General features: G+C 42.1%; 1 protein-coding gene across 4 annotated transcripts in view; it reads right to left on the bottom strand.

The window, feature by feature from the left end:
* The window catches only part of PARP6 (poly(ADP-ribose) polymerase family member 6), a 289,649-nt gene that overhangs the window by 41,733 nt on the left and 220,484 nt on the right, over positions 1–27,432 (bottom strand). For all 4 annotated transcript variants that reach the window (XM_085643949.1, XM_085643947.1, XM_085643948.1 and 1 more), the window contains exons 18-20: positions 20,308–20,380; positions 18,513–18,582; positions 3,300–3,379 (exon numbers count right to left, since the gene is read on the bottom strand). In XM_085643949.1, the coding sequence (XP_085500075.1) occupies positions 3,300–3,379; positions 18,513–18,582; positions 20,308–20,380 (223 nt within the window). The remainder of the gene's footprint in view (positions 1–3,299; positions 3,380–18,512; positions 18,583–20,307; positions 20,381–27,432) is intronic.

Raw genomic sequence — 27,432 nt, forward strand, 5'->3', positions numbered from 1 at the left:
GTCAGGGTAAGGGGGATACACACTTTAGATAACCCCTGCTCACCCTCTTGGTAGCTTGGCATGAGCAGACAAGCTTATCCCAAGGCAATGTGTAAAGTATTTGTACTCAAAACACACAGTTATACAGTGATAACACCACAAGTGGACTCCACAACAGTTTAGAAAAATAAAGGATCTTTATCTAAACTCAACAAGACCAAAACAATAAAAATCCGACATACATGCAGTCAAATAGCACTTAAAATACAGTTATTTCCAAAATAAAGATTATAGAAAACAAATAGCTCCAACCGGGGCTATTACAATATCATGACAGCAATAAATCCAAAGTACAACACCAACTGCGAGGTGCACGACATTGGGCACGGAGTTACATGGACCCCCAAACAAACAGAGCCTTTGGAAAACAAAGTCTATGACGAAGCACAGTGTCATGGAGGGGAGGCGTCGGTGCCGAGGTTGAGGGCAGCTCCCTGGCTGCCATGGGGGAGACAAGGCGTTGTGTCTGCAAGTAGGCGACGTGTCTAATCCAGGACAAGGGAAGTTGGTTGCGTCCGCAATGAGGCGTCGGTTCCGGTGAGGGGATGCGAAGTCGGCAAGTTCGTGGAGTCACCCTCAAGGTTTGTTGGCGACACGATAACAGGATGCAGACCCTGACGATGACAAAGTCGATGCAAGTGCTGGCATCGGGAAATGATGATAAATGAAGGGGTCTAAGGGAGTCGGACCTGCGGTGCACACTGGCCGGTGCATAGTGCACTTCATGAGTGGTGCCCCTGGCCTCGGTGCAGGTTGCAGCATCAAGGCAGCATCGCTAACGGCATCGGAGATTGCTTTTCTTGCTTCTTTTAGGTTTCTTCCAGATCCCAACAGCAGGAACAACCTCCAGAGTCCCAAAACTGGAACAGGCAGGTCAGAACTCTCAGCAATAGAGTTCAGGGGAGCCGGGAGTGAAGTCTTTATGTCCCTGCGACTTCAGAACAGGAGGCCAGCACACACAGGTCTTTGGAGGTTCTTCTTCAAGCAGGTTTTTCAGCAATGGTCCTGTCTTTGTCCTTTACTTGGCAGAAGCAGCAACTGCAGGCCAACCCCACACATCACACAGCAAAAGGGGCAGTACTCCTCCTCACAGCTCTCCACCTCTACTCCTTGGTAAAAGCTCCTCTTGAGTCCAGAAGTGAGCTAAGGACCTGGGGTATAAGGTTCACTACTTATATCCCATTTTGTTCTTCTTTGTGCAAGGGTCTCTGAGACCAGTCAAAACCAGTTCTGTCCTTCCTGGTGCAGTATGACCGCAGGGGGTGGTCTCAGAATTGTGCAAGGGAGACAGGCCCTATCCACGTGCAAGGAAAACTCATCCCACAACTCTAAATGCAGCCTAGGTCTATTCAGCTCAGCTCTGAGTCATCCAGGCACAACTCACCCCCCTACCCCACAGTGGCTGTCTACAGTGAATGCACATCTCCAGCCCCTGTCACTCCAAAACCAGACAGCCAATACACTAAAAGGCGGAAGCATACAGCATGGTTAAACAAGAAAATGTCTACTTTCTAAAAGTTGCATTTTCAAACACACAATTTAAAAACCATCTTTACTAAAAGATCTGTTATTAAATTCTGAGTTCAGAGAGCCTAAACGTTATTCCTCTATCTTGTCTCAAAGGGAAGTTATGCTTGTAATATGTTACAAAGTATCTCCCATGCTATCCTATGGGACAGACAGATTTTCAATAGTGAAACACAAACTTGTCAGTATTTCACTATCAGGACATGTCACACACACCAGTACATGTTCTACCTTTCACATACACTGCACCCTGCCCATGGGGGTACCTTGAGCCTATCTGAGGGGTGTCCTACATGTAGGAAAAGGGAAGGTTAGTGCCTGGCAAGTGGGTGCCCTTGCCAGGTCGGCCTGCGCAGTTCACAACTGCATGCACATACACTACAGTGGTAGGTCTGAAACACACTTACAGGGCTATTCATGTGGGTGGCACAATCAGTGCTGCAGGCCCACTAGTAGCATTTGATTAACAGGCCCTGGCACACTCAGTGCACTTTACTAGGGGCTTAACAGTAAATCAAATATACCAATCATGGATAAGCAATTATCATCATAATTTACACAGCATATGCACTTTAGCACTGATCAGCAGTGGCAAAGTGCACAGAGACCTATCGACAACAAAAACTGGTCAGAAAAAAGAGGAAGAAGGAGCAAAAGGTTTGGGGATAACCCTGCAAAAAGGGCCATTTTCAACACATGTAAAGTCTATTTAAAAATAATAATAGAAACATTAATAACAGATATCTTTTTTGGCCATTGTGATTTGGCTTGAATATTATTTATAAAGACTTAGATGAAAATAAGTTCCATATTAATCCAAGTTCCATAACATTTGACAAACATTTCAATTTGCTAGTCTCCCAAAGGATATAATGGGATTTATATTTTGGTGGATGGGATATCTGTCACCATTGTGATGGAGTAACCCGTCCGCCAAGATCTAAATCAAGCCCTAAGTTACAGAACAACAGTACAGCACCGATGGAAGAGTATTCATTCACACAGACCAGATGTTAATACACCGATTCAGACAGTAATAGGATATACTGTTTTCAACATGGGTAAAGAATAAAATATAATAACTTAAAGCACTGGAAGAAATGGTTTGACTTTCTTTAGTAGAGAGAGCTGCTACCAAGATGTCTTTGTTTCTTTAGCAATGTGTTACTTGAGGGCGTGGTTGGTGTCCAGTGTGACTCCAATTTACTTGGCAATTGGTGAAAGCCATCAAGGTGCAAGTCATTGGGCCAGGTTTGTACTGTATCTTGTTTGTTGTTCTTGGCAAATAACAGGAAGGCTGCCTTGGTTGTGTCACTGTCTCTTTAGTTTGACTTAGGTCAAAGTGCCAACCAACAGTACATTTTGGAATTTCTAATAATCTTTTAATGTGAATCTAACCTTTTTATTTTCTTTTAAGTAATCTATACTGCTAGGGAAAAAATGCAGTCTCCCCTTTTTCCTTCAGACGTACCCCATAAATGAGCCGAACGCTGTAGGATTCGAAGACATCACTAGAGTAAATGTGTTAGTGAACTCTACCTACAAGTGACCACCATGACTTTATCCATCCAACACTCATGCGTAATGCTGCATAAATACAGAATGATGTCAGCTTTAAGGACAACAGCATGCTGAGAGCTCTATGACCTCCATCCATTTGGCCCAATAGGATGGTTGAAATATGGCAGTCAAATCCCAACCATCTAAAGCGGTCCAGCTCATCCCCTCCTTACCTGAGGAATGCTGTTCATGCGATTGTATCTCAAGACTAGCTCATCCTTGGATGGCATCCGGTGCTGTCCCTTTCCCATTCCTGTCACAAGAAAAAAACATTTCTGACAAGCTCCAAATATACAATGAATAATTGGGCAGATCCTCTACAAACATAGATATGCAGATGAAATTTTATCATTTGCATAAAAAAGGTCTGGTAATTAGCTGTAAAACGATAAACGTGGAAATGGGATCAAGGTTCTAAATAATGCGCGGATTTGTGCATATGAATCACTGTTACTGGGTAAATAGAATGTATGGAAAAAATGAATGGTGATGTGCCCATGGATGCCTTTAACAGTCAAAACAGTATCTCTGGGGGATTAGAAAACAAAACCATTACGAGTTGCCCACTTACGATCAAGAATATCCAGGGAAACTGGATTTACCAGACCAGATTTGCCTGGTTATTGATTTTTCCTGCCCACATTTTTTCCTGAGAATTCTTGAGGGACAATATCCTGGTATATAGGACTACTGCGTTACATATAATCACGGAGGAACAGGTAACACTCCATTAAGCAACCACTGACGTTTACTAGCAGTCTGGAATGAGGGTCTTCATGGTTTAAAATAAGACCCTAGGTTATGCTGTATGAATGACAAACACAGCATGTGGTACTTACCAGTACAATATTAGGGTTACCACAAGATATAAAATGGTCTGCTATGACACTTGGTCTTAACACAATCCGTGGAAAAGCCATCTTCTTTTGGCTATGCTTTTTACATAAGACATGTTATATGTCTATAGGAATAAATGATGGACGGAATGCTGAACAATGCAAATATTCTCCCCCAGTCACAAAGATCTGGGTTTAATCCATCGCTCTTTTGCTCACCACGCCACCCCTGTTTGGACCCAACCATATGCAAATCAGTCTTGATCCTGTGCCTCCCTGGTTCCAGTCCAGGGAGGACCTGGCCTGGCATTTTGGGCTGGACTGTTTCCACAGGGAGCAGGGTCAAAACTGATTTGCATATGGCTGGGTTCAAACTGGAATGGCATGGGGAGAAAAAAAACTATGGATTTAGGCCCAGATCTCTGTACTTGGGTGAATGTATGACATTGTTCTGCATTCTGTCCATCAATTGTTTTTTGTAATGTTATATGGCTACCCCATTGTCTCACAAAAATTAGCAATTTTGACACGCAGTGCACTGTGCAATATTGTTATATTTGTTAATGATGGCTACAGCAAAACCTTGATTTTTTTGTAATGTGTTTTTATGAAGTTTTTGTACTTTTAAATAAATATTAACTGAGTTAATAGAGGGTAATAAAGATTTCTACGTGTATGTTCAATTAAAAAACACGGAGAACTGAAGAAATTCCACACACAGATAAAAAATATAGGCAGACCCGGAAATACAGGCAGAATAAAACAAAGTGATTTAGGAGCAGCAGACACAAAGATACCACGGCACAGAATTACCGGAATAATTTTGACAGGAGACTCAATATCAAACATGGAATGATAAAGAGAATAACAAGGCCAGAAGGAGCATTGCCCACGATATACTATTGTAAGATCACAAAATTAATAATATTGAAAGACGAAATTGATATTACAGAAAAATGGTGGAAATGATGTAACAAAAAACAAAATAAGCAGAACAGGGAATAATAGTGAAAATACTGAAAGCTCTAAGTAGAAGTATTTTTTTCCACTGGGGAAAAGCAGGTAGAGTAGTCCACTCCAACAGTGCTCATTGATTATGGCGATAAAATCCAAATGTCGTTGTTCACCTTCCGCTGATGGTAATTGAGAGTAGGCCTGGGCGGTAAATTCCGTTCCGCTCGCGGAATTTGCGGAATTTGGGTAATTTCGCGTTCCGCGGAGAACGCGAAAGTGCCCAAAAATCTGCATTCCGTGACTTCGCGAAATTTTTTGCTTGTTTGCGTTCTCAAAATGCGTGTTTGCGAGATATTTCTCCCCGAGCACGCAAACAGCAATTGTGAACAGGAAAAAAGCATCGCGAACAAGCAATTCCGCCTATTCGCGAAATTTCTGCGTGTTCGCGGAGATTTTTTACCGTTTCGCGGAGATTTGCGTAACGCGATTACGCAAATTCCGCCCACCCCTAAAAATAATTTGCAAAATGCTTGCTACTCCACATTTTACTACAACTCGCTAAATGCACCTGTACTGTATGTAAGAAACCTTAATCAATTAACAAAGTAGAGAGAAAGAGGAGGAAGCACGGGCACTCGTTCGTCTTCCCTAGTCATGGATACAATTAAACAAAGAGAACGAGTACAGAGATACGACCTAGAAAGCCCAGTCATCGGGGTCATTGGATAGAAGTCTCCTCGGCAAGAAACCCATTTGGTTTTTTAGAAACCTTAACCGAGCTCCCCTGGCAAGTCATATCCGCATGGGATTTCTGCCCCATTCCAGGTAGTTGAAAACTCATACTCTGCATATGTCATTAGAACTGGCAGGTGCCTCCTCATACCGGAAGTGGTAGTTACTGGGTGATCTGTGCCTTATCTGCTGCAGGTGGTCGAGAATGGTGAGTAAGTTGTGGGTGAGCCTTAGGCTGTCAGAGGGGTGAGGACTTGTGTCTAGGAACTTAATTTAAATGGGTTTTGGTGAGTAGCTAACTAGTGGAGTCATCAGTTACGAAAGAACCTAGTACAAGAGGTAAGGTAGCCACTAGATGAGAAGAAACAAACATGTATAATGCACTAAATACCCAAACCAAATGTTAGCCAAGCCACCAGCTCTGAGGGAAGCATTATGCAAGTCCTAGCAAAATCACCAGATCTAAAATAAACACTAACAAAGCAACCTAGACCCAACAATTCTGAAGAAAACACGCAGCGTGAAAAAACAAATTCAATGAAGAAATCAAATAACTGGAAATATTGTAGCTAATGTCATGCAAACACTATGCAAAAGCTATTAGGGAAACAATCACAGCTACAACCAGGAGCTAAAGGCACGAGGAGACGGAACTAGAAAACAAAGTGATCAATTTTAAAAGAGCCAAACACAATAACCAGCCCAGCTAGCTGTGGCAGATGCCAGTGGCAAATGAACCAAAGATGATCACAGTCATTACCTCCGTTGGATTAGAAAACACAGCAACTAGCAGAAACACCAGGAATTAGAAAACAAAACAGAACTTAGAGTAAAGCCCCTCTGGATACCAAGGGAGTACAATGGTAACAACAAAGTCAGCACTCAAAAAGGTGCCTTATATAAAATAGATCCATAGGCAACAAAAAACAGTATCATCATCTGCTAGGAAGAAGGCATACACAACAGCTACCACAGGCAGCAACTGTATATGGACAAACAAATACAGCATTATCAGTGAAAGAGACACTACCATAATCATCAGCCATAATGTTAGCACAGCCATCAACCATAGTGGAAATAACATTCTAGAGGGAACACCAATACTCAACCATAACTGAATAAACAGGTGAGAGAGAAAGGGTAGCCATCAGTCACAATGGAACCGACACACAGAGTTGGTTGGCATGTGTTATATTTTTATGGAACTAAAAAACAAAAGCCTTAATATCTACCGTCTGCATGTAAATCAACAAAGAAAAGCAAGCATACTACCCAAGTAACCAACACAGCAGAGTTTGGAACAACCAATCAACAATATGTAACCATTACAGAAAAGGTAGCAAAGTCATCGAAATGATTCAATTAACACATCCATCACCAATAGTCAGGCAGCAGCGCATTGTGTATGTGCTCAGTAATGAAATCAGCACGCAAACATCAGCACAGTAAACGGCTATGAAGGACATACACCAGCAGGCACAGCCAAGAACTATAATGGACTGAACTCCGAGGAGCTGACGCAACTGTTACATAAGAAGGAACCATAACACAAACCCTAGGATAAATATCAGCCAAGATTGAACAAACGCATAACAACTAACAGAGGTATCACCAAGGAAGGAAGCAAATAACAAGAGTTACTACACCCATCGACTACAATAATTTTCATGTTTCCAATCCCACCCTTACTCAGAACTTGAAACCTGAATGGAGCTCCAATGTAAAAAGCGCAAAAGCAGTCAGAAAATGGTTGGGTTGGAGACATGAAATATCAGCTGGAAGACCACAGGACAGAACTCAGTTCAGAGAAACAAAAAGAGATTAGGCAGTGAAAAAATTACAGAAAATCTTGTGCTGCTAGTGATCAAAAGCTGGAGTGCAATGCCAGAGAAATTCCTAATTCTTCCCCGTAGAGAGATCGCGAAAGAGAGAGAGAGAGAGAGAGAGAGAGGTAAGAGCTGATCATCAAAAGATATGCAGAATCATCTTGAGTTTTTAAAGCAATAGAATAAAGCAGAACAATCTGCCAGAGAACGGAGCTAAACTGAAATGCAACAAACTCAGCTAACTTTAACACTGCTGATGAGATCACATATTACATCACTCATGACATGGTCAGTGATGTCAAAGCAAACACAAGGAGATGATGGACGGAGCGCTGAAACTTTTCAGACACTCACCCCCAGATCTGGGTTGAATCCATCATCATTCTTTAGCTCACTTCGCCACCTCAGTTCAGACCCAGCTACATGCAAATCAGTCTTGACCCTGTGCCTCATGGAAACAGTCCAGCCTGAACTGCCAAGCCAAGTCTTTCCTGAACCGGAAGCAAGCATCCTGGGACTGGTTTCAGGGTAACACCCCTCATCAGCCAGGCTAGCTTGAATCCAGTGGTAAAGTGAGTAAGGGACCCACGTCTGGGCATACTCTGCCAACTTAGGGCGAACAAAGCAAACACAAGGAGATGATGGACGGAGCACTGAACATTTTCAGACACTCACCCCCAGTCACAGATCTGGGTTGAATCCATCATCGTTCTTTAGCTCACTTCGCCACCTCAGTCCAGACCCAGCTATATACAAATCAGTGTTGACCCTGTGCCTCATGGGAACAGTCCAGCCTGAACTGCCAATCCAGGTCTTCCCTGAACCGGAAGCAAGCATCCAGGGACCAGTTTCAGGGTAACACCCCTCATCAGCCAGGCTAGCTTGAATCCAGTGATAAAGTGAGCAAGGGGCCCACGTCTGGGCATACTCTGCCAACTTAGGGCGAACAAAGCAAACACAAGGAGATGATGGACGGAGCACTGAACATTTTCAGACACTCACCCCCAGTCACAGATCTGGGTTGAATCCATTATCGTTCTTTAGCTCACTTCGCCACCTCAGTCCAGACCCAGCTATATACAAATCAGTGTTGACCCTGTGCCTCATGGGAACAGTCCAGCCTGAACTGCCAATCCAGGTCTTCCCTGAACCGGAAGCAAGCATCCAGGGACCAGTTTCAGGGTAACACCCCTCATCAGCCAGGCTAGCTTGAATCCAGTGATAAAGTGAGCAAGGGGCCCACGTCTGGGCATACTCTGCCAACTTAGGGCGAACAAAGCAAACACAAGGAGATGATGGACGGAGCACTGAACATTTTCAGACACTCACCCCCAGTCACAGATCTGGGTTGAATCCATCATCGTTCTTTAGCTCACTTCGCCACCTCAGTCCAGACCCAGCTATATGCAAATCAGTCTTTTTTTTTTTAAAACACTTTTTATTAATACTTAAGACAGCGAGCATAACAAATACATTTGACAATGCAAAGATGTCTACTATTGCCTGTTCATCCATCCCTCTGCGCCTTTTACCACGCCCCATCACCAACATTATTACAGTTCCCCGTACCGGGAGCGCCCCCCGTGGCACACGCCATGACACTCTTTTCAATTTAACCTCGTATCACCCCTACAGGCGGCCCCATTGGGACCCTTTACTCAGAAGTTTGCTGATTCAGTGTTACTCCTCCCCGTAGCAGTTGACTCTCCTTCCTAAGTTCGACTGTCGGAGAAACACAGATGTTGCCTCTATACTTGTTCCACTTCCCCCACTTGTGATCCCATCTGCATGGGCACCCCCTCTCCTTGAACACTGCCTTCTCCGCTAGCATGGCGTAGTCCATGTCCTTAGCCCAGTCCGCTAGTTTTGGTAAGGTGCCTACTCCCCATAGCTGTGCAATGTTCCTCTTGGTTACCCCCCATCCCCCTGTGGCCCATTGTTGTTCAATTTGCGTAAGGTCTGTCGCTACCCAGATGTTCAACAAGCATAGCGTGGGTGTAGGGTCTATTGCCTTATCGCAAACCCTGGCCATTTGTCTGGTGACTTTGACCCAATATTCCGTTATACAGGGACAATCCCATAGTATATATAAAAACATGCCAGTCTGTGCGCACTGTCTGAGGCACTGGGAATCTGGGCACCTATTGAGTCTGTGCAACAGTCTGGCATCAAAATATACCCTATGAAGGACTTTAAGTTGCACAAGTCGTAAACGCATGGGGACGGCTACTTCTCTTGGCGATGATAATGCCTCCCTCCAGTCCTCATCGGGCAGGTCTCCCAAGTCGGCCTCCCAGGCCGCCCTAAGCTTGGTCATAGGATCACTTCTATTGTTGATCAGCTTCTTGTACGTGAGCGAAATGGCCTTACAGTTCATGGGGTCCAACAGGAGTCTATCCTCCAAGGGAGAGGAGTCCGGAAGGGGCCCGTCTTTGGGCCGTGCCGCATCTATAGCATGGCTAATCTGTAAGTAACAAAATCTCTCAGACGGGGCTAACTGGTACTTGGCTTGAAGTTCCGGGAAGGAAGCCTTTTGCCCTTCTACCCACATTGTAACCGTAAGGGAAAGACCCAATATACCCTTGAGGGCTTGGGCAAGTTTAAATGAAAAAGTAATGTGCCAACAAGGGATTTTGTTTGAAGAAATTATATCTTTTTTTAGTTTTAGAAAATTAATTTGAAAATGAGTTCAAAACTGATACTCAACAACACATTATTTGACTGAATTGATCAAATATGTAAAACACCCACGGGGTATCTATTTCGTGAAAAAATCACAGATCTTTTTATATATACAATCAATAAAAAGGAGTACAAATAAACAATTGAATGTGCAGTGTAACATGAAGAGAGAAAAAAATAAATGTTATCCACATTTCATGAAACAAAATATCCAATCCACAAGAAAACACAGAGATCTATCTCATATTAGGAGAGCAATCAACTGTACATAGATGTTATGGATATAGATAATGTAGTCGACGTGTTCGGGTTCCTGCCTGCGGACGGTTGTTGAATTCGTTTCTTCTCGGATAGAAATTGTCATCACAGAGTTCCCAAGAAAGAACCTTAAACCAGGAAGGATAGTCTCCTCCTTTTGACGTACAAGAGTACCACACTCATAGTGCTGCCTTGCAGTGTTCTATTATCCCTTCATAGATATCAGGAAGGAATATCTTCATCCAACTAAGATCGGAACCAGCATAATCCATTCGATGAGGGGATGAAATTGCCTCTACTCAGACTGAATTCAATGAGTCATAAGAGTCCTTTTTAGAAATCTCCACTGTCCTGAAGATGGTCTGACGGATTGACGCCATCACAGACCGAAACGTCGACTACATTATCTATATCCATAACATCTATGTACAGTTGATTGCTCTCCTATTATGAGATAGATCTCTGTGTTTTCTTGTGGATTGGATATTTTGTTTCATGAAATGTGGATAACATTTATTTTTTTCTCTCTTCATGTTACACTGCACATTCAATTGTTTATTTGTACTCCTTTTTATTGATTGTATATATAAAAAGATCTGTGATTTTTTCACGAAATAGATACACCGTGTGTGTTTTACATATTTGATCAATTCAGTCAAATAATGTGTTGTTGAGTATCAGTTTTGAACTCATTTTCAAATTAATTTTCTAAAACTAAAAAAAGATATAATTTCTTCAAACAAAATCCCTTGTTGGCACATTACTTTTTCACTTCTACCCACATGTCACCTACCCTAGAGATTCCTATCAAGTCCCACTTATCGAATCCTGCGTATGAGCTAAGTCTCCCCAGTATGTCTGGCTCCCATAGCGGGGTTGCCTTCGTCAGGCGACCCCTCCAACCCATCTGGTTCTGAACCCCGTTCCACACTGCTACCGTACGCTCCATTGGGCCCGTCAATCCCAGCTTCTTGTGATTAGTATATAGGGCTCTATTATAACCCCCTTTTCCCAGCAGCCAGTGATCAGTACGGAAGCTTGGGTCATCGTGCCCCCCAAACACCCAGCTGTTTATGGCCGTCAATTGTGAGGCTTGGTAGTAACGGCGCAAATCCGGCAGTCCTATTCCCCCATCATACCATCCCATAGTTAGTTTAGCCATTGCAATTCGCGGCGGCTTGTTGTCCCTCAGCAATTCTCGTACCGCGGCCTCAATCTGTGAAAATGCAAATCAGTCTTGACCCTGTGCCTCATGGGAAAATGTCCAGCCTGAACTGCTAAGCCAGGTCTTTCCTGAAACGGAAGCAAACATCCTGGGACCGGTTTCAGGGTAACACCCCTCATAAGCCAGGCTCGCTTAAATCCAGTGGCAAAGTGAGCAAAGGACTCACACCTGGGCATTCCCTGCCATCTTACGGTGAACAAAGCTAACACAAAGAGATGATAGACAGAGCGCTGAAACGTTTCAGACACTCACCCCCTTCACATATCTGGGTTGAATCCATCCTCGTTCTTTAACTCACTTCGCCACCTCAGTTCAGACCCAGCTATATGCCAATCAGTCGTGACCCTGTGCCTCATGGGAAAAAGTCCAGCCTGAACTGCTAAGCCAGGTCTTCCCTGAACCGGAAGCAAGCATCCTGGGACCGGTTCCAGGGTAACACCCCTCATCAGCCAGGCTAGTTTGAATTCAGTGGCAAAGTGAGCAAGGGAGCCATGTCTGGGCATACACTGTCAACTTATGGTGAACAAAGCAAACACAAGGAGATGATTGATGTCATCAGTGATGTCACTGACCATGTCATGAGTGGTGTAATATGTGACGTCATCAGCAGTGCATTGCAGGGCGCGAGGTATATAATGGCCGAATTTCACTGGTTTTGTACGAGTGTAATGTCAGACTAACTGTAACGTCCCTGAAACCTGTGTTTTTTTCAGTGAATTTAAAAGCTTTTTTTAAATGCTAGTTACTAACTATAACTTCCCTGAAACCCGTGTTTATTTTCCATGATTTTCGATGGCTTTTCAAATGCTAATTAGTAACTATAACGTCCCTGAAACCTGTGTTTATTTCAATTAATTTTTATGGTTTTTTAAATGCTAATTACTAACTGTAACGTCCCTGAAACCTATGTTTTTTTCAGTGGATTTCTAAGGTTTTTTAAATGCTAATTTATAACTATAACGTAGTAGTCATGTTTGCAGAGTGGTGCAGAAAGGGGGCTGGGCCTCCGACCAGCGCTCAGGAATTCCGCTGCATAGGACTTACAGGAGGTACCAGGAGGGCTTCTTCGCCCCCAAAATCCCTCAGGAGTAAAGTGGACTTCATCCCCCAACCCGTAGTGTGCCAGGAAGCCCCCTTTCTCCACCACTCTGCAAACGCGCCTCCTGGAGCACTCTTGGTTGGAGTATGAAGTTCCATTGCCTCCTGAGGGTCCCTGGGGGCCAACTAGCCCTCCTGTTACCTCTATTAAGCCCGACACAGCTGGATTGTTGAGAGTGGCCCGAGGCCACGTTCCCTTTTTACACCACTCTGCAAACGCGCCTCCTGGCACACTGCTGCTCGGGGGATGAAGTCCACTTTAGTCCTGAGGTCCTCAGGACACAAGAGGACCTCATCGCCCCACCAGCAATGCGCCAAGAAGCGCGTTTGCAGAGTGGTGTAAAATGTGGCTTGGCCTCGGACCACCTTTCAGCAATCCCACTGTGTGGGGCTTACTGGAGGTACCTGGTGGGCTAGTTGGCCACTAAGGACCCTTAAAATTCTAGGGGAGTTAATCCTCCAACCCACAACGCGCCAGGAGGGGCATTTGCAGAGTGGTGCAAGGAGGGGCCAGGGCCTTCGGCGAGATGCTGGCTTCTGTTTTCTATTTTTATTGTTAGAAGGGGGGCTATATGGCCCCCCCTTCTCTTAATATTATGTGGGCCCTGGGGACCCCATCCCCCAGGCATTGCCTCTTTAAATTTTTTTTGGTTTCCTTTTTCAGAACGGGGGCGGCGTGGCCCCTTCCTGAGGCCATTATTGGCCCCGGGGACCACCTCCCCTTGAGCATTGCATCTTTAAATTTGTTTATTTATTTTTTATTACGGGAGGGGAGCCCAATTGGTGGCCCCGGAATCAATTGCCATCTGCTAGCCCAGTTACCACCGTTAAAAATCTGGGAGCCATGCTTGACTCAGATCTCTCCATGAAGTCACAGGTGCAATCTGTGGCTGGCATGTGCTTCAGACTCCTAAGAATGATGAGAAACGTTTTACCTCTGCTCCCATTGTCCCATAGAAAAACTGTGGTCCAAGCCCTGATTATGTCCAGGTTGGATTATGCAAATGCTTTATCCCTAATTACTCGGAATCCCTAATTACTTATTAGGTCGCCTACAGGTTATTCAACATGCGGCCGCCAGAGCTATTTCTCTGGTAGGGCCTAGGACCCATATGACGATTCATTTAAAAGCTTTACACTGGCTTCCAGTGAAGAACAGGATAATTTTTAGTCTCTTGTGCTGGCCTTTAAGGCTCTCCATAACAGTGGGTCTCAGTACATTAGAAAGAGAATTATACCTTACACCCCGGCCAGGACTCTGAGGTCATCAACACAACACTTGTTACTGGTGCCCAAATTCTTCCGGACTAGGAAGGGCGGTCGCTCCTTCCAGGTGGTAGTCGGAAGATTATGGAACACTCTACCTTTCGCCCTCAGACAAGAACAGGAGCTTTTCAGTTTCAGGCGCCAACTTAAGACCTGGTTGTTCCATCAGTAACTGTGGACCTGTTAGGATTAGAATGCATACTATCTCTCTTTCAAGTGGGACGTTTCAGCGCCGGGACACTCCCTGGAGTAGCCGTGCGCTCTATAAATTCCCCATAACATTAACATCCCCCGGGGCCTGGTCAGCATTCTTTTACAAAAACAATTTGGAGGTGGGCTGCATGGCCCCCCTCCTCAGGCAAATTTTGGCCCCTGGGGACCCCTTACCCTGGGACCCGGCCTTATTTCTTTTTTATTATTATTTAAAATGGCCAGGCCAGTTCAGCCCCCCTACCTGGTACATTTTGGGCCCCGGGGACCTCATCCTCTGGGGCTTGGCCTCACTGTTGGGGATCGTGGGGGAGCCTCAGTGCCCCCGAGATCCCTGCTGGCTCCCAGCCTCCGGCGGGTGCCGACATTGCTTTTGTTTTCCTGCTCTCGCTTCCATGAAGCGAAGCAGTGTTTGCTACGGCTGGGCAGGAGCATGCCCTGCCATGGCAAACTGCAATGTCCCGGGAGTGGGCACCCCAGGACACAGCTGGAGCCGGGTGTTGGCGGTCCCCAGTGTAAGGGTTCGCTCCGGATCACGGGGCATGACACCCAGGGCCAAGGAGGGCTCCATGAAGGGGGCCATGCAGCCCCCCTCCAACAGAGGTGATTGTCATCGGGGGTCCGCTACGGACGCCCGTATTTAATTTACTCAATGCCCCGGAGAGGTGGTGGGCCCTGGGGCAGTGTAAGGGGGTGCAGGAGCCCCCATACAATTAATTTAATATATTGCAGCCACGGGGAGGTGGGAGTCCCCGGGGCTGCGGGGGTGCCGCGTACCACCGCACAATATTGATAAAGCCACGGTGAGGTGGTGGTCCCCGGGCATGCGGGGGCATAATAATTAAATATTGTCCCCGGGACCTAGTCCACTAGGGGCTTAAAAGAAATAAAGCACGGGAGACCACGCTTAGTTTTTTTAAACTTTTTCGGCAGTAATTGCACACCCTATGCGAATCCCGCTGAAAATATAAAAAGAAAATTGCTTTTTTGGCCCAGGGGGTCCCTGTGTTACCCCCTGACAAGGCCTAGGGGGTCAGGGTGTTTTTACCCTGCCTCCTTTTCTTAATTTTTCATGTTTTTCTCACCTTTTTGCTTGTGACTCGGTTCAACCAAGTCACAAGATGGTTGGCAACACTTCCTGGTTTGAAGTGTTGGCAGCCAATCAGAAATAAGCTCATGATCAGGAGGGATCAGCCAATCAGATCTCACAATTCTCAAATATTGATATCTGTTTCAACTTCTCAAAAACAACTGGACAGATTTACACCATTTAAAGAAAAAAGTGCTTTCTGGACCAAAAACTACCTTTTTGCCAAATTTGGTGTAATTCCGTTCAGCAGTTCAGGCTGCAGCCGTGTCTAAATTTTGATATGGAAATTAACATGGAGAAAACACGTTTTGGGACCCCCCTCTTTTCTCGCTCCCCCGCTTGACGAATCACCCCGAAACTTTCAAGACAGGAGCTGACCGGAGCGCCCCATTAGTTTTGGAAATTTCGTGAAGATTCGTCAACCGGTGCCAATGATACTGGCAAAAGAAAAAATGCTTTTTGAAAAAAAACAAGGTTCTAACTATAACTAAAAATAAATATATGCATAAATATATGTATATCTATCTATCTATCTATCTATCTATCTATCTATCTATATATATTTCACGTTTTGGTGCATTGATGTGCAGTGCTATAAAACCCATATTTCAGAGGGAACCATGAAATTTGACAAATATACAGAGCTCACCACCATAATTACAGCACCAAAGCTATGTGTACATACTGTACATTGTCAGGACTACTAGGATTGTGCAACATGGAGGTCTAAATCAACCATCAAGTTACCTAAATTATGCAGTTAAATGCAAATTATGTGGTACGTTCTCTGTCAGTACTATTTGTATCTATTCGAGATAGAAACAATATGCTATATTGCAATTTTCGAACTATGTGGAGATAAAGGCAGTACATCCATATTTAGATGGTAGATGCTGCAGCCACAGATTAATCTAAATCCATTGACCTTCACCATTGCCCATTGTTTTATTATCATATATTCAAGAATGATAAACAAAGCCTAAACATTTGAATTCCAATTAGTACCCATTGTTAGCAGTATTTTGAAAAAAACTTCTTTTTACAGCTAACTGCCACAAAATAAATATGCAGCACAATAAGGTGTCCTAGCTCCATCCAGTTTAGAGGTACCGCCCAAGTTAGCTGACACCACACGCAAGGCGGGTGGATGAGTTGCCCAATTTATGGCCCAATGGGTATGACACTGTTTTACGAACCACTGGAACAGTGATTGTATATTGACTCAGAATGATGCAAATGTAATGTATTATTGCCTTATGTCTGCATATGAAAACCCAAATAAAAACAGTTAAAAATAAAGGTGTCCTAGCTCCATCTCGGGGTTCTGGTGACATGTACAAACCACTCGGCCTTCGGCTTCATTGTTTATGATGTCACCAGAACCCCTGAATGGCATTAGTGAACTATATTACATAATTACTCATTTCATATGTATACAGAAAACAGGAAAAACAAAATTGAAAGCAGTACAAGAGAAGTCAGAAAAGAAGTTGTTGATTTCACTCCTGGAAGATCAGAAGATGTAGCCCTGTAGAGTTCCTGGCACAAAAGGAGTAGATAAGGAATCGTTTAGTTGGCAGCAAGACCTTGCCTCCAAAAAGATGGGAGACGTTGTCTCATGAATGCTCAAGTTCAGAGGCCCTTGTGAGGAGACATGCGCCTGAAACCGGAGACTAAATGGAAGCAGGATGCTACAGCACATGTAAATTTGGAACAACTCCAATAAAGACATATCTCTCTGGAAACAGGTAGACTGGCATTTTTCAAGAAAATCCCTAACTTGGTACCTTCAATGATCTAAAAGATCTTGAAATAGGTCATCTCTGCCAAAGGACACACAGAACTAGGTACCCCTCAGAAGAAGGGAGGCAGACACATGTCTCAGAAGACTTTGGCATAGGAAAGGAGACATTTGTGACTCAGGAGATCCACAAACATGTTCTCATGTGAAGAAATGCAGAACCATTAGTGTATATCTGAGACAGGGCAGTGACCTAAGCCTCAGAAACCCAATACCAGTTATCCAAGTCTACTTTCGGAAGGAGGGATATTTACTTGCAACATAGATAGCCACTGAAGGCAGAACATCCAAAGGAGCTAGCGGGCCACCAAGGGGATGGCAGTCGTACCTAGTCTCACCACCAGACGAAAGCTGCCCAAGCTTATGTGATGATAAAATATAACAGCTCTACTACTAAGGGAAAATGGACACTGAGAAACCACCAGAGTGTGAGAATGCTCCAGCTCAGCAGGAACCTGGGATCTCAGAAGAGCGGTTGGCTTACTGTGAGATTCCCAAGTGACCAGGGAACTGAGTTTGAAGGGACTTAGAGAAAGCAACAGATAAAAGAAGAAACAATGCAAAGGTAGGACCAACCCACAAAGTCATTCTAACCCAGCCAATGGCATAACTAGTAGTCGTATATCTTCAAACTATATGCCTTATGTACTGCTTTGTCATTCCAGCCCTTATGCAGTTTTACTTGTCAAGAGGCTCAACCAGTGGCTGAGTCTCAAGCCCTACAACACTCAGTTATAAACATATCAAAAGACAAGCACTAATGTAGACTAAGTCTGTAACACAAACATCAGAGATGCCACCGGTATCAGCAATGTTGTACACAACACACATGAGGTTAAACAGACATCAGCTAAATTGTAGTGTACACAGAAGGACTACCACACACATCACTTATGATGGAACCAACAAACATGAACTAGCAAACCCATCAGTTATAATGCAACCAACACACAGGATGTAGGACAGCCAAAGGCATCAAAATGCAACCTCTAGTTCAATAATCATATATAAAAGAACCAAACATGAGAGTTAGCAAACACAACAGCAATAAATATCAACAACAGCATCCATCATGCTAACACATGAAAGGCCAAAAGCAACTTAAATAAATGGAAAGTGTTGAACTGGGTGAGCAAAGCTATTAAAAAACATAATATCACGTATTTGTTTATTGGCAGAGTGAGTCGTGCAGGAAAATGGACCAGGCTAGTAGGTAATATCTGAAAGATATAGCCGATTAAACACAGAGAATAGCAGGGATTCATACCCAAGATGAATGATCAAACAGACGATAAAGCTATGAAAACAGAAGCACTCCAATAGATGAAAATTAGGAAGGTAAGAGAATGTAGAGTTCCTTGCCAAATGAGAAGATGGGTAAAATTAGAAAAATGGGAGACAACCTTACCTGAGTATCCAAAGGAAATACTGGAGATGGGGCTCAGGTAGATCCCTTTGCCATAGGCTGCTCCATGCAGCTTGCAGGAAAATAGTAGGATGAGCAACATGGGTACAGCTGAGCTCTATTCTCCCTTCACTGAATTCAACTTTACCTACTGACTGCTTATGGGGACAAGCAAAACATAGGGACAACTGGGGAGGGGGGAGTGAAATCCTAAACAAAGAAGGGACTCAGGAGCTCAAAGACACCAAGGCCCCCGTTATAGCAAAGGTGCCAATCCCAGTGAAAATCTGCATTGTTAAAAAACGATTCCTTAGGATACTGTATCAGTATTATCGCTTGGCTAATTAGCACCTGGGCTAATTTTGCGCGCTGTATAAAAGCATTCAATGAACATTGCATGCAGTTTTACTGTGTTCTCGGAAACAAGATTATTGAAACTGCCCCAGTTCTGTGTGGTAATGTTTTTACTACATGAATCACAATGAGGACTCAAGATGTGTCTGATAGTGTGGGATCCATTTCATGAGAGAGAAGCTCATACTTGCTGCAAACTAACTTATGGTGCAGTGTATCAAGGTTTTGCTAATGTACTGTATTACAATTATTCAATTCCATTCTAATTGTTAAACTGCTTTTTGCCTGGTGACAAAGAATGAGTAAAATCAGCAAGAAGTACAAATATTTCCAAATATCGAATTATACCATAAACAATGACAGGCCTGTTCGGTCCTACACAGACCCAACCTGGCCTGTAGCATTGCGTTCACTCTATGGGGCCGATTCTGATGTCGGACGGAGTCAGGTCCGTCCGATATCGGTCAGGAGCCGTAACCGACCCACCTGCTGTCGTCGGTTACGGTCCAGCTAGTACGATGCGACCGAACAGGGTTCGGTCGCAATCGTATACAAGACAATGCAGGTATGCATTCCGAGCGGAATGCATGCCTGCATCCTTGAAAGCAGGGGTGCAGTTCATCCCTGCACCCTGTGGGCGGCACCCCAAGGTGCCTGCCACCGGGTGCAGGGATCCAAAGAGGGGCACCATAGGTGACCCCAGGCCGCCATATGGCAGCCTCGCACCCATGGGGGCCCTACTTGGGGCCCCCAAAGGCAGTTTCCGACTGCCTTTTCGTGCCGGAAAAACCAGCACGAAGAGGCAGTGAAAAACTGCCATTGTACTCCCTCAGTCGCAAAGAGGCGGCCGGGGGAATACTGGGAGATTTCCGGATGGTGGACGGGCTCTCCGAGCCTGTCGTCCGTAATCCGAAAATCCGTGTCGGATTTAATTCCGACCGAGCCCATCTGAATGGCTCGGTCGGAAAGACCGACATGATCCAAATCGGTCGGAAGGGCTCCGACCGTCAGTCGGAGCCCTTCCGACCGAAATCGGAATCGGCCCCTAAGTTGTTATGTTATGTGAATTTGTAGAGTGCGATTAATCACCCGTGAGGGTATCCAGATGCCATCACACTACCATTACTCCCTTATTTTCATCTTTGATCCTTTTCAATCATCTTGTGATTCCACCACCCAATATACTGTGATAAGGTTAATTAGCTTTGCCTAGAGGACAACCTTAAGTTACTATTATGCATCTTTATCCACTTTTCAGAGAATTAAGTCTTCGGAAGATAAGGGGTGAAGGTCTTATTTACCCAAAACATACCTACTCTTTCTGAATGATTAGACAATGGAATACCATCACCTTATCTTCTTTGATAAGTGGTAAAGGTAATGAAGGATGTGGCCTGATACTGAGGTTGCACCAATAATGTTTTTACAAACCATTGAACCTTACCTGCAGCTTTGTGTAAGAGGCGTTCACTAGCCCATTACGTAAGATAGAATGCCAGTTCTCAATATGAGATCCGCTGCAAGACAAGAACACAAAAGCAGTTATGTAAACAGTAAATATAATCCATCTCTCGTTGCTGAGTAACATTTGTACTATTCCTGTCATCCATCACCCAACAAACCAAAAAAAAGGGTTTCATGCCCCTACCCTATCCAACTCTCCCATCTTCAATCAGCAATTAAATCATTGTATAGTGAATTAACTTTTCCAATCATCATTTAGTACCTACCTGATGTTCCTATTTAATTTTCCATTCTTAGCACTTGCCTTCAATAGCATAGGTTTGCCTTTGGACTTACAGGGCTTGCCGGACATCTACCTCTTATCCATGCAGCTTACAAAATCACATTTCACATAAAACATGGTTAATATTTCACCTCTCAAGGACCAAAAAGAATCCTATCTCAGTGATGGCTGAAAGGCTACAGAAGTCCCAACTCCACTGCCATTTTCATTACAAAATTATTCTGCAATTATAAGAGGATTTCTAAAGACACTTTTGGTATTCCATCTGGCTCATCCATGGCAGTATCTATCTAGGAAACCGTTCAAGAAACAGCCATGGGCACCTATATTGCACTGACTTCATCTTGAGTATGTACTGTGGGACCGTGAAGAAGTAACAGTTTCCTGCCCCTGTGGGCATTTCCTAAAGATGTGTCAGGAGGATGTCTGGTGGCAGAAAACCTGATACATCACTAAAACACATTATACAAAGTATCCAATGTATCTGAATAGACATAGCATGAGGTCTTTTCTGAACTAAGTCCAGAATAAAAACATGACATTATCTTGAAACTGCCAAGGATGATACAGAACATAAACCATGGACACATCCAGAGGAAATACACTATACAATATTTAGATATATCCAAGAGAAGTAAAGTAAACTACAATACTTTATGTATACCCCAGGTAAGGGTATTTGAACAAAATATCAAGTTGTAAATATCGGGAGACAGAAATATTGGAAAAAAATATCCTGATATAAAAATATCCTGATGCAGAAATATCGTTGTCAAGAATATTGTTTTTTTCAGCTAATGTAGTTGCTAGGAATATCGTTGTAGTTAATATCGTTTTTAATAATATAGTTGTAAAAAATATCGTTTTCTTACAATCTTAATGTGTTTTAGCTCCTATATTCATTTTATGTGTTATTGTTGTTTGTATAATTGTTACTAATAGTTTTAAATATAGTTTGTAATTTCAAGGGATTTTTAATTTAATTGTAAATATTATTTTATAGTGTTGCAGGATGTTGATAGTTTCATAGGGGTATAGGGTGGTAAGTTAATGAAGAAATAATTAATTAACAGTTCGTTATTGATTAATTAATATTTTAATTGATTATTAATTATGTAAAGTGTGTAATAATTGCATCATTTTTTAGCTAAATTTGAAGTGTGTGCTACTGGGTTTGTAGGGTTATAGGGTGGGAAGTTAACTAAGTTGTAACTAATTAATAATTAACAATTAATTTACTATTCATTATTTAATTGATTCTTAATTATATACATTGTGTAATAATTAGGGATACAGGGTGGGAAGTTAAGTAACATTAATTTGCAACTAATTATTGATGTATTATTAATTATTTAACTAATTATTACTTATGTACATTATATAATACTGATTTCTTTTTGCTATATTTTCATTGTGGGCTGCTAGGCGTGTAGGGGTATAGTGTGGACAGTTAAGTAATAATTAAATAACAATGTATTTTAATTGATAAATATTAAATTGTTTAATAATCATGCCAATTGTTTAATTCTTTTTTATTTTATATATATATAAAGCACCAGAGTTCCAGGAAAAATGACTCCACGTGCACGCAGGACTTAGTTCCAACGGTGTTTTATGATATACAAACAGCAGCAAAATGCAATGCATTTCAGTCATCCTGGCCTTGCCCACTCTATCTATCTATCTATCTATTAATGTTCATATTAAGATTTTTATATTTATTCTAAATTAATAGGGTTATTCAAATATATAATGTGTTTGAAGTGAAGTACTTTCCTTACTGTTGCTTAGACTGGAGGTGGAATGGGAAATCCTACCCCTGCTAAGTACAATACTCACTGTTGACCTGTTTGGAGTAGGAATAGTAAATGTAACCTCTCTGAAAGCCTACACCTTCCCGTTCATTCCAATGGATCTACAGAAAACAGTAATCGTAGCCTTGATCTCATCAAGGATAGACTACTATAATGCCCTCCACCTGGGACCAAAAAAATGATTTTACGGAAGCTACAGTCACTTCAGAATGCAGCAGCATGCTTACTGCTTAAAATTCCTAAATTCAGTCCAGTGTCAAAAGCTATTTGTGATCTGAACTGGCTGCCTGTTCAGGAGAGGGTTCAATTCAAGTCTTTGTGCATTGTCCAGAAGACACTCTACGGCGTCGGACCTGCTCACTTCAACAAAGTCATCAGACGGTACACCCAACAATGAAACCTTAGATCATCCTTGGCTTCCCATTTTGACATCCCCTGTGTACAGACTGTAAAATGGGTGAGCTGAAGCTTCTTTCATCTCGCCTGTAAATTATGGAGCACATTACCTTTTACTTTGAGGACCCAAACTAATAGACAGATGTTCAGAAAATCCCTAAAAACATGGCTATTCCTACTCAGGTTTTAAGCCAGCGCCTGCCCTCACTGTACGATCACACTGGCAATTACAGCGCTAAGACGCACTGGCATTCATGCGCTTTACAAAACTCTTCATTCATTAATTTATTCCCTACTGTTGCATAAACTGGGGTGGGAATACTATATATAATATTTCCAGACTCCCGACTCCAATAGTTTTCCAAATATTGTTAAATATTGTTAAATATAATTAATATTATTTATATATGTGTGTGGGTAGGCCCACACTCTCCATGACACAACACTACAGTGTCCAGAGCGATGGGGTCCCTGGAGCACTGCAACGTATCAGGCACCAGGGATAGGATCCCCACGGCCCATCATCATCTAAGGGAGAGGAGCCGCACGCCCCCTCCCCTCAATATTTAGGCTTGGCCCTGAGGGATGAGGTCCTGGCCCTCTTCTAGGCTTGAGAAGGGAGTCTGCACGACTCCTTCCCCATTTTCAAAATATCGGCTCCAATGGCACCCATCCCCAAAACAAAAATAACGCTCAACCCATCTGGCCTGGCCCACTGCTTTGACTTTAAAAGAAATGCTGTTTTTTGGCCTGGGGGGCACGGTATGTCTGCCCTACCCCCTATATGTTTTTTTAAAACTTTTTTCTAGGATAGGGAACTGACTCCTGGCCCCACATCTTTGTTGATGAGGTGGCAGCCATTCAGATCTTATTTCAAGATCTGTTGGCTGTTCACACCCTCTGCAGTGTGAAATATAAAAATATATTCAACATTAATTTTTCAAAAACTACTGCATGAATTTACAGCAGATCACAAATAGCACATTTTCTCGACCAACATCTGGCTTTATTCCACATTTGGTGTGATTCAATATTCCTAAGGTTTAAATGAATGGGGTGAACATGTTTTGGGACCTTACCCTTTTTCTCAGTGCCCGCTTGACAGACCACCCAAAACTTTGAAACTTTCCAGAAAGTAGCGGGGAAAGTTTCAAGAAACTGCACACTACAAATCGAATATGAGAAACAGGGATATGAGAATTTGGATCGGTTTCTTCAAAAAGGATAAAATAAAAAATATATTGTGTGCGGCTAAGGAGAGAGTTAGCAAGATTAACTGTGAAGAATTATCTAAATGAAAACTAAGCAAGTGTAGATGTTTAGATTGATCACTACATTCAGCAATGGAAACAATATAATATATAAGACACTTTAGAACGTACTTTCTTTAGATCCAGATATTGGTGGGCTGCATCTCAAAGTAACAGTGGTTGCATACAAGAAAGCACCCATGTTGAAACCATTCTCACTCCTACTGATACGGTTAAATACAAGAAACACACAGGACACTCGAGGAGCAGTTTAAAGTGGTTACCAGATTCACCTAAAGGAGGATACTAATGTGGCAACTGTATTTGTTGCAAGTTTGTGTGGGATGATGCTAACAATTTCAGTGATTTTACTGAGGAGTGTACATATACAATTACATCTTTTACAAACTGTAACACTACAAATTGTGTATACATGATAATTTGTAACTGTGAAAAACAATATGTCAGTTCAACAACCAGGAAACTTGAGGAAAGATAGAAGGACCATACATTTATAACATGTTCAATACCTCTACACAGCCATGGTGCATTAGGAGCACATGCGCTTGTAAACACTTACAAAAGTGCATCAGAAATGTTGATAAATAATATCCTATGACGGTTCACTTTCAGAATGAACATTTTGGTGAATTGACTGCAGATATTAGATTTGTAGGTTTAGAACATATAATCGACAGAAGAAAGGGTGGAAAGATTGAGAAACTGGTCAGAATTATAGAGATGTATTGGAACAATAAATTGAGGACAGTGAGGTAAGGATTAAACACTGATTGGAAATTGTTCAAATTATTGTAATTTGTATAAAATCTAAGTGAGTGACTTGAGGCAGCAAACGAGTTATCAACAGTGATGAATCTTGGATATATTTGTGTTCAAATTTGATTGTATTGTTTATCCTCCATTAATAATTGTCAATACACAACTGTAAAGTGAATAAGATCTTGAATAGTGAGCCGTGAATAAGTAATAAAATCGCGAAACACATGCTGGCTGTTTAACCTGAATTAGGATTTTGAGAAGATATATATCGTTGGAAGGATGTGACAATTTGGAGAAGGAGACAAGCTTTGAAAAAATCCTTCCTATTGGGATAATAATTTAAGAGTATTTTCTCAGAATTTCGAACATTTATATGGACATATATAAGTTACAGGTAGGGTGGCCAGCTATCTGAGAATACAGCACCGTTCAGAGTTTCCAGTCACCCGCAAATGGATAGCTGTACATTAATGTGAACAGGAGCTAAGCAGCTTATTGTGTTCTGGTTATACATTTTGCATCATCTAAACACGTAAGGGGGTAAAATCCCACTAGGGGAGACCGATCGTTCCTGGTATTTGGACGCACATGGGACATGTATTAGCAAATATGGATAATTATCTGGCTCCTTTTGTAAAAATGTTACCATCATACAGTAAAGATACAAAGGATTTGTTATGTTAGATTATGGACATATCATTGGATACAGAGTATTATCTTGTAACCACAGATGCTAATAGTCTTTATAATAGCATTGAAAACAAAAGGTTTGGTAGCTGTTAAATCCTCTTTATTTACGAAATCAGCAAGTATTCTGTGACATTATTTGATGGCATCGGATTTTACTGACTATGTATTGACTGATTCTTTTTTCCTGTATCAGAATGACCTGTACCAACAGACTAAAAGAGCTGCAATTTGTTCAGGTTTGCTCGCTCTTATGCAAACCTTTTTATGGGGTTGTATGAGAGGGACTACCTGTGATCAATAGGTGTTATTGGGGGAGATACATATTCAATATTTTTATTATTTCGAAAGAATCTGTTGAAGTTCTTAAGGCATTTCAAGCATTTTTAAATGACAATGAGTTTGAATATAGCAAAACTGCTATTTGTTTTTTTGATTTTCAATTATATGTGGCAGAAGGGAAATTAATGTCTAGAATGTTGAGGAAACCAACATTGGAAAATGCAATTTTACATGCAGAATCAGGACATCTTAAAAAACAGATTAAGAACATTCCTTTTTGGGGAATTCTTACGTTGAAAAAGAAACTGCACATTAAAAATCGGATATAAGAAACAGGCAGATGAGATTTTGGATCAGTTTCTTCAAAGGGGATATGATAACAATATATTGTGTGTGGCTAAGGAGAGAGCTAGCAATACAAAATTATTAGGGAGGACTCATTTAGAGAAAAGTCTACAAAATCTCAGAAAGTGGAGGAGATTAGATTTATCACTACATTCAGCAGTAGAAACAATATAATATATAAGCGCCTTTTAAAACATTGAGAGGTACTTCCTTTAGGTCCAGATATTGGTGGGATTCTCCTGAAAAAAACAGTGGTTACATTCTAGAAAGTCACCATGTTGAAAACCATTTTAAGTTTGTGTGATAAAGTTAAATACAAGGAACCCTTAGGACCCTTGACGGAGAGTTTAATGTGGTTACCAGATCCACCTAAAGGATGCTACAAATGTGGCAACTGTATTTGTTGCACGTTTGTGTGGGATAATGACAAAACGTTAAGTGATTTTACTAAGGGGTGTACATTTACGATTACATTGTTATAAATTGTAACACTACAAATTAGGTACATATGATGATTTGTATCTGTAAAAAACAATATGTTGGTTCAGCAACCAGGACACTTAAGGATAGATGGAAGCATCTATCAGAAATGTTGATGGGAAATATCCTATGGGGGTTCACTAGCAAAATGAACATTGTGGAGAATCGATGGATGATATTTTATTTGTAGGTCTAGAATATATAATCCCCAGAAAGAAAGGGTGAAAATATTGGGAAGATGGTCAGGATTAGAGCGATTTATTGGATCAACAAATTAAGGACTGTACGGTTAGGATTACACTTTGATAGTAATTGTTCATATTATTATAAGTCGAATAAAATTTAAGTGAGTGAGGCAGCAAAAGAGTTAGCAACAGTGATAAATTGTGGATATATTTGTGTTAAAATTTGATTATATTATTTAATTATTCCTTAATGATTATCAATACACAACTATATGGTGAATAAGGTCTTGAATATTGAGCCCTGAAGAAGCATTAAGACTGTGAAACACATGTTAGCTATTTAACCTGAACTGGAATTTTGAGAAGACATATAAAATTGGAATGATGTGATAATTTGGAAGTAGAGACAAGCTTTCATTCATAAAGACTTCCAGTTTGGAAACTAATTTGAGAGGGTATTTTCTCAGAATTTAGAACATATATATGGACATATTGGTGAATCTTGATGCTGTTTTCTATGAGTAGAGCACCAAGCGGCTCCATGTGAAGCTGAAGATGACAGGGGACAGCTTAGAGGCCTCAGGGGCTTGTAGGGATCTTTTG

The sequence above is a fragment of the Triturus cristatus genome, chromosome 3_1 (genome assembly GCF_964204655.1).
Source record: "Triturus cristatus chromosome 3_1, aTriCri1.1, whole genome shotgun sequence".
Lineage (NCBI taxonomy): Eukaryota > Metazoa > Chordata > Amphibia > Caudata > Salamandridae > Triturus > Triturus cristatus.